The sequence below is a fragment of the Pteropus alecto genome, unplaced genomic scaffold (assembly GCF_000325575.1).
Source record: "Pteropus alecto unplaced genomic scaffold, ASM32557v1 scaffold98, whole genome shotgun sequence".
Classification (NCBI taxonomy): Eukaryota; Metazoa; Chordata; class Mammalia; order Chiroptera; family Pteropodidae; genus Pteropus; species Pteropus alecto.
Genome location: NW_006443570.1, coordinates 11,856,030 through 11,864,384, shown reverse-complemented (window position 1 = coordinate 11,864,384; position 8,355 = coordinate 11,856,030). Strand labels below are relative to the sequence as shown.

At 32.6% G+C, this 8,355-nt stretch overlaps 1 protein-coding gene and 1 pseudogene across 1 annotated transcript in view; both read right to left on the bottom strand.

Annotated features, from left to right (window-relative positions):
• GDPD1 (glycerophosphodiester phosphodiesterase domain containing 1) overlaps nt 1–8,355 on the bottom strand; it is a 37,733-nt gene that overhangs the window by 15,153 nt on the left and 14,225 nt on the right. The window contains exons 3-4 of the mRNA XM_006924890.3: nt 4,078–4,213; nt 2,036–2,081 (exon numbers count right to left, since the gene is read on the bottom strand). Of these exons, the coding sequence (XP_006924952.1) occupies nt 2,036–2,081; nt 4,078–4,213 (182 nt within the window). The remainder of the gene's footprint in view (nt 1–2,035; nt 2,082–4,077; nt 4,214–8,355) is intronic.
• Nucleotides 3,070–3,188, bottom strand: LOC112473296 (annotated as a pseudogene).

Sequence of the window (8,355 nt, the reverse complement as noted above, 5' to 3'; positions counted from 1 at the left end):
GAAAGAGGAAAATAACAGAAAAACAAGTATGCTAGAAACTAATATAATATTAAATGTGAACTGTAATTGAAAAAAAATTTTTAATTAAAAAATAAAGAAAAGAAAGCTAGGCAAGAGTATGCCATAGGAAGTGTTGCGTGAAGTGGCCTCCACAACATGTTAGAAGTTTAAAACTGATCATTACGATCAACTCTAGATTATCTAAATTATTATTTTTCATGAAAAAAGGACTACTTTTATGTAAGTAGGATAATAATAACAAACTCCTTGGTTAACAGGTTTTTATGTTCTTTCTTTTTAATGTAACCTGTGGCATATCAAAGTACTTTTAAAAGAAAACAGTTCTTCTCCAGGAAAGTTTTGAACCACAAAGAAAACAAGCGGTCTGATATGTGCATTCCTCTGAGAGTGGCAGTCTCTCTCTCTCTCCAGTATTTAAAGAAAAGCAAGTGAGAGTTCTGAGCAGGGGAACAGGATAGGAAAAACTGAACAATCTTTGTCAAATATGAGTCAAGTTTTTACAGTACTATGTAATAGTCTGTTTCAAATACAGTAAACTTCACATTTGAGGCACAGTCTTAAGTTAATAATGAGTTAAATGCAATATGAACTAAAGTTAGTTATTCTTTACAGCTGTCTGAAACTTCAGAGTACATGGCATAGCTATTAATAAGGTATTTAAAGAGACTTCAAATGGAGAGGCAATATGGTATAGCTGAATACTGGTCTGGTAGAGAGGAGAGACCTAGTTGTGTCATTTAATTGCTATATCACCTTAAATCCATTTACATTTTTAGGCCTGTTTCCTTATCTACAACAGGAGGAGACAGAACTAGATAATCTCAAAGGTCTCTTCACATTCAAAAATTTTATGACTTTATGAGGGAGGTATAAAAACCAGAAAAAAAAATTTTTTTCTTGAAAGATCTTTTAATCTTTGTAGTCTTTGGCTTTGCTCTACAAAGGGAAAAACAGGAAAAACTTCACTTACACAATTTTCTTAACTTTCATAAGTCTACGGCTGACACAGATATTAGAATAGCTTGGCAAATATAATCCTATTAATTACAAGAATAAAAAAAGTGTTTCCTCAAACCAACACAGCTTAATGATACTTACCTAGAAGGCAAAATCAACATCTAAATATCCCTTAGAAATATCTAAACAAATTTCTGATTTCTAAAATCTCCCGGTCAAGGTAAAATTACACTGGCCAGTTTTAAATTTAGTTCACAAAGTAGTTACAGTTCTTTTTGAAAATTAATATCAATAGATCCTTGACATTTAACCAAGGTTTTAACTATAAGCAAACCATACTAAGGACCATAACATGTAGCATCTTACAGTTTTACTGAGTTATACCTGAATCATTCAAAACATGAGGCTGAACTGCAATAGTGAGGGAAAGACTATACCTGCTCAGCAACCTGTATCTCAAGGTGGTGTATTTTCCACTCTGACATGTTCCATTCTAAAACTAACAAATTGGGCCAAGTGACATGTTTCATTATGAGAAATGTTCCCTCAAAAGAAAGAAAACTTCTATGCTGGTGATTAAAAAGTAAAGATGACTAGGAAATGGATGGTTTATTTGAGTAATAGAATTCTCTTTAATAATTTAAAATATGGAGCAGTTAAAAGACATAGAATCAAATGTGACAGAATTAGTAAGGATCTGAAAGGGGTTATTTCAATTTCTTTTCATTTATTTAATTTACGATTACTACAAGTTATAGTAATAATCTAGAATTTGAAGCTTTAGAAGTACGAAGTATCCCCAATAATATCTGGGTTTCTTGTCATTAGTATTCAAGCTTAAATTAACTGTACATAAATTTAAGTAGAATGAGCCAATTAAATCTCTGGACTTTCTCATTGCAGGGTCAAGATTTCAGATTTGTAAGCATGAGTTTTAAGGACAGTACTTTTAGTCAGAACTTACTGTATGACAAGAGAACATGCCTGTATATCTAATTCTCAGCATAAATGAATATACTTCAATGTAAATGGTTAAGCTGCAAATGGGGAATATTACCTCTTTGAAATGTGACATCCAGTTTGCCAAGGTAAGGCGGGAGTTCCTTTAAAAGATATGATTGGAAAAAAGTTAGCTCTCAAAAAATCAAAAGCATTTTAATGTCTGACATCAAGACATAAAGATTTGCTACTTCAGAAAATAAAAGAACAAAACACCACATATGTTTACAGAAGGCACCCTTTAGCAGAACATCCTCAGCAAATTAATCATATAATTACTTAATTTCACAACCTACAAGAAATCTGTACTATTTAATATGGACCTTTTCTAAATAACAAATATACAAAGACAAATGTTAAGAAGAGATAATTCAAAGAAAAAAAGAAAAATGATTAAAAATCATATAGAAAAATCTTTAAACTCACAATCAAATAAATGCTAATTAAAAATTAGCAAATTAGGAAATGTTTGATATAGTTGTAATGCCCAATAATTGTAAGAGTACAGCAAAATGAAAATTCTTCTAATTATCAGATTTTAGAACTCTTTTAAACATTTAAAAAGCAAGTTGGCAATAGTAACTTTCAATATATATTAAGACACTATAATATTCCTAATCTTTTACCTAATAATTTTCCTGCTAGAAGTTTATTTAGGGAAATAATTTTAAGTATAGAAATAAGTTTTTATTTGTATAAATACTTTTAAGAAATATAAATATCTTTATAAATATATATTTATATCTCTTAAATAACTTTATATAAGCATAGAAACATAGAGAAAATTTCATCTTTATGCATTCAGTGCAGTGTTATCTATGATGATGAAAACTCAGAACTCATTCAAATGTCCAACAATAGAGGAACAGTTAAAAACAACTATATTCCACTCAGTGGAATAACTGCAGTCATTTGAAATGTTTATGAAAAATAAGTATGGAATCCCAAAAGCCTAAATACTATATAATTCTAACTACACGAGATTCTAGAAAAGGCAAGACTATGGAGACAGTAAAAAGATCAGCAGTGGTCAGGCATTAAGAGAGCAAGAAAATGAACAGGAAGAGCAAAGAGGATTTTTTTTTTTTTTAACGCCTACAGCACCTGGTAATCCTAGGTGGTTTCCCATCCAAGTGCTTACCAAGCCCAACCCTGCTTAGCTTCGGAGATCTGATGAGCTCAGACACGTTCAGGGTGGCATGGCCGTAGACACAAAGTGGATTTTTAAGGGAGTAAAATTATTCTGTATGACACTACATTAGTGGATACATGTCATTATACTTATGTTAAAACCTATGGAACGTACAACACCAAGAATGAACCCTAATGTAAACTATGGACTTTGAGAGATGATATACCAATGTAGGTTCATCAACTGTGAAAAATGTACCACTCTGGTGTGGGATGTTGATAGTTGGGGGAGGCTGTGCCTGTGTGGGGGCAGAGGGAATTTTCTGTACTTTCTTACTTAATTTTGCTGTGAACCTATAACTGCTCTAAAAACTAAAGTCTATTACAAAAAGAAAAAGCACAGAAAAATGTGTAGCATGCCAAAATATTAAAGTGTTTACAAATAGAACATACGTAATATACAATGGGATCATAACTATGTAAAAAACATACAGGGTATTACATATAGATAGTATCCTGTTAACATAAGTTTTCTTTAGGTGGTAAATTGAGCATTTTTCCTTCTATTTAACAATATTTATGATAATGAGCATATAAACTACTAAAATCAGATTTTTAAAGGGCTCTTGCCTATATTTTGAAGATTAAGACTAATTCATATATTTAATCTGAATCAAATAAATTATAAAATACTTCAAGCACATTGAACGGTAGTAGCTTTACATTTGAAAACTCTGGAAATTTTGTTTAAATATTTATTAAAACAAGTCTCTATATATGTATGGAATGAGTACATCCTCACTGAAACAATAGTTTTTTAAATTTCCTTTGACAATCATTATTTAATTTCTATCATTAATTTTTTAATTATTTATTGAAGCACTATCTGGCACTATCTATCACTGTTTTTAAAAATCTTATAGGCCCTAATATCTACTAGATATTACTTTATCATACATTTTTACTTACACAGTACTTGAGATCAGAGATGTTTACATTAACCCCCGTTGATCTCTTTAGATTTTCATCATGTGACACAACAACCTGTTCATCTTTGGTGATATGGCAGTCCAATTCAAGCATATCAGTTCCAATTGTAACTGCACTGAAGAAATACAAAGAAAAATGACATTCTGAAACTTAAGTAAACATTTAGGTTATAAGCATCAGATATAAAAATTCAGAATTATAATGCAAACAGCAAAAAACCCCATAATATGAAAATTTTTCAATACTGTCATCTATTATGATTTATTGATGAGAAAATATTCTAAATAAACTTAGAATAAGAGAATCATGCTGCCTCCTTTCCATTAAGCATTATCTTTATTTCTGTCAACCCAATATGATGGAAAGAAGACTAGACCAGAAGGTAAGAGATCTGGGTGTCAGTTCCTGCTTTGCTATGAACTTGCTGATAACCCTGGGCAAGTAAATACCCTCTCCGGGCCTCATTTACACATCTATAAAATGAAAGGAGTGAAAACAAGAAAAGGATGCTAGCTTTTGCCACTGTAATTCAATATAGGATTAGAATTCTAGCTGGAGCAATTAAGCAAGGATAAAAGGGGGTGGGCATCCAAGTTGGAAAGGAAATCATGAAACAATTCCATTTACAATAACATCAAAAAGAATAAAAAACTTAGGATTAACTTAACCAAGGAGGTGGAAGCCTTGTACAATAAAAACTACAAAACACAGCTGAAAGAAATTAAAGAAGATATTCATAATGGAAAGACATCCCATGTTCATGGATTAGAATACTTAATATTGTTAAGATGCAAATACTACACTGATCTACAGAATCAATGCAATTCCTATCAAAATCCCAATGATATTTTTTGCAAAAACAGAAAAATCCACTCTAAAATTTACATTGAATCTCAAGGTACCCACATAGTGAAAACAATCTTGAAAAAAAACAAAATTGGCAGACTCACACTTCCTGGTTTCAAAAGTTTCCGCAAAGCTACAGTGCAGTGGAAGCCCTGACTTTTTTTTCTTGTAATGCAAGTGCCTGACTTAAGCTTTGATAGCAGAGGAACCCACTTCAAAGACAGGTATCTCTGCATAGGCACAGGCCCTTGCACAATGGTACTCCCTAAGTATTTGTTAAATACTGAATTCATGAATGAAATATTTGTTAAATATTGAATTCATGAATGAAAAGACGCAAATGTCTATATATGTAAAATGTCTACACAGCACTGTATGCATCGATTATCACTGATGAAAAAAAATTATCACAGATGACATATCAAGATGAAGAAAAAGTAAACATAGTTGAGCAGGAAGAAAGTTTTAGAAACATTTTCCTTTTTAAAATTCAGAAATGGGTCTACAACCATGCTACCCTGAACAAGACCAATCCCATCTGATCTCGGAAGCAGGGTCAGGCCTGTTTAGTACTTGGATGACAGACCACCTAGGAAGACCAGGTGCTGTAGGCATGAAAAAGTAAAGTAAAATAAAATAAAAAATAAAATTAAATAAATAAAATTAAATAAAATTCAGGAATGGAAAGAGTAAGACCAGGGATGAGCACAGTAGAGTAAGAAAATGTAAAAGGAGATAAATTACAGTTTGTGTAATATATTTCCATGCGCTTAAAGTTTTTCCTAGTAGTTTCATATAAGGTCATGTCTCTACAACTACATATTAAATTCCTAGAGAGAAAAGGCCTGTGTCTGTTCTACATTTTCTAACGTTCATGATGTTGGGCATATTGTAGGTATTCAACACATTCCTAAATGAGTGGAATGGAGCCATATTTTAGTTATCAACATCTAAACATTTTAAATTTTAATTAATCACCACTTAAATGTTGATCAATAACAATCCATATCCATAGTAAGTATTATACTTCAGAGAATAAAGTATTCACATGGAATTGAATTGTTGAAGTATATCTCAATAAAACTAAAAAGTAGGTATGGTATGATCCCACTGATGTAAAATAGAGTTCATATATAATTTTTTTCAAAAGACAAGGAAGATATAGGCCAAATTGGTACAGTGGTTACCTCTAAAAAATAATATTATTGGGAATGGAATTAGAGATTTGAGAAGGCCCATATTTTACTTCATATATATTACCTGAATTATTTGAGTTTTTAGAATACAGGCACAACACAGAGATGTTGCAGGTTTGGTTCCAGGCCACCACAATAAAGCAAATATCACAATAAAACAAGTTACACAAATTTTTTGGTTGTCCAGTACATATAAAAGTTACGTTTACACTATACCGTAGTCTATTAAGTGTGTGATAGCACTGTGTCTAAAAAAAACAATGTACATACTTTCTTTAAAAAACACTTCATTGCTAAAAATGCTAATCGCCATCTGAGGCTTCAGCAATTCTTAATCTTTTTTGCTTGTGGAGGGTTCTGCCTCACTGTTGATGGCCACTGACTGACCAGAGTGGTGGTTGCTGAAATCTATAGTGGCTATGGCAATTTCTTAAAATAAGACAAAAATGGTGTTTGCCACATCGATTGACTCTTCCTTTCACGAATGATTTCTTTTTGCCTGTGATATTGTTTTATAGTGTTTTACCCACAGTAGACAGTCTTTCAAAACTGGAATCAATCTTCTCCAACCATGCCACACTGTTTTTTTATCAGCTAAGGTCATGTAAAATTCTAAATCATCTGTTGTCATTTCAACAATTCTGATAGCATCTTCACCAGGAGTAGATTTCATCTCACTTTAGACTTTGTGCATATCAGAACACTATTATAAGGAACATTTGAAAACATCAAGATGAAAATATATAACTAGAATCCCACAATGACAAAACTATTTTCATTATTTTTCATATTTTTTTAACTTTAAACTTTATTAGATTCCATCTCAAGAAACCACTTTTTGTGATCATCCGTAAGAAGCAACTCTTCAACCATTGAAGTTTTATCATGAGATCACAGCAATTCAGTCACATCTTCAGGCTCTGCTTCTAATCCTACTTCTCTTGCTATTTCTACCACATCTGCAGTTACTTCCTTCGTTGAAGTCTTAAACCCCTCAAAGTCATCTGTGAGGGTTGGAATCAACTTCTTCCAAATTCTTGTTAATGTTGATATTTTGACCTCTTCTCATGAATCACAAGTATTCTTAATAACATCTAGAATGGTGAATCCTTTCCAGAAGGTTTTTCAATTTACTTTGCTCAGATCCATCAAAGGAATCACTATCTATGGAAGCCCCAGCCTTAAATAATAAAACTTGAAAGTTAAAATTACTTCTTGATCCGTGGGCTGCAGAATGGATGTTGTGTTAACAGGCATGAAAACAACATTAATTTCACTGTATATATCTTCATCAGCTCTTGGGTGACCAGGTACATTATCAACGAGCAGTGGGCTTAAAATAGTCAGTAAACCATGTTGTCAACAGATGTGCTGTTATCTAGGCTTTGTTGTTCCACTTACAGAACACAGGCAGAGTAGATTTAGCATAATTCTTTAGTGCCCTAGAATTTACAGGATGGTAAACGAACATTGGCTTCAACTTAAGGTCACCAGATGCATTAGCCCCTAACAAGAGAATCAGCCTGTTCTTTGAAGTTTCGAAGCCAGATACTGATTTCTCTCTAGCAATGAAAGTCCTAGATAGCACCTTCATCTAATATAAGGCTGTTTCATCTACAATGAAAATCTGTTGTTTAGTAGCCACCTTCATTAATTATCTTACTTAGAATTCCTGCACAACTTGCTGCAGCTTCTACATCAACATTTGCTGCTTCATCTTGGCTTTTATGTTACAGAGATGGCTTCTTTCCTTAAACCTCATGAATCAACCTCTGCTGGCTTTAAACATTTCCTCTGCAGCTTCCTCACATCTCTCAACCTTAACAGAACTGAAGAGAGTTAGAGCCTTACCCTGGATTAGGTTTTGGTTTAAGGGAATGTTGTGGCTTGTTTGATTTCTATCCAGACCACTAAAACTTTCTCCATATCAGCAAAAACGTTGTGCTTTCTTATCATGCATGCGTTCACTGGAGTGGCACTTTCAATTTCCTTAAAGAATTTTTCCTTTGCATACGCAACTTGGCTAATTGTTTGGAGCAAAAGGTCAAGGTTTTGGTCTACCTCAGTTTTCGACATGCCTTTCTCACTAAGCTTAATCATTTCTAGTTTTTGATTTAAAGTGAGAAATGTGTAACTATTCCTTTCACTTGAACACTTAGAGGCCATTGTAGGGTTATTAATTGGCCTAATTTCAATATTTTTTGTCTCAGGGAGT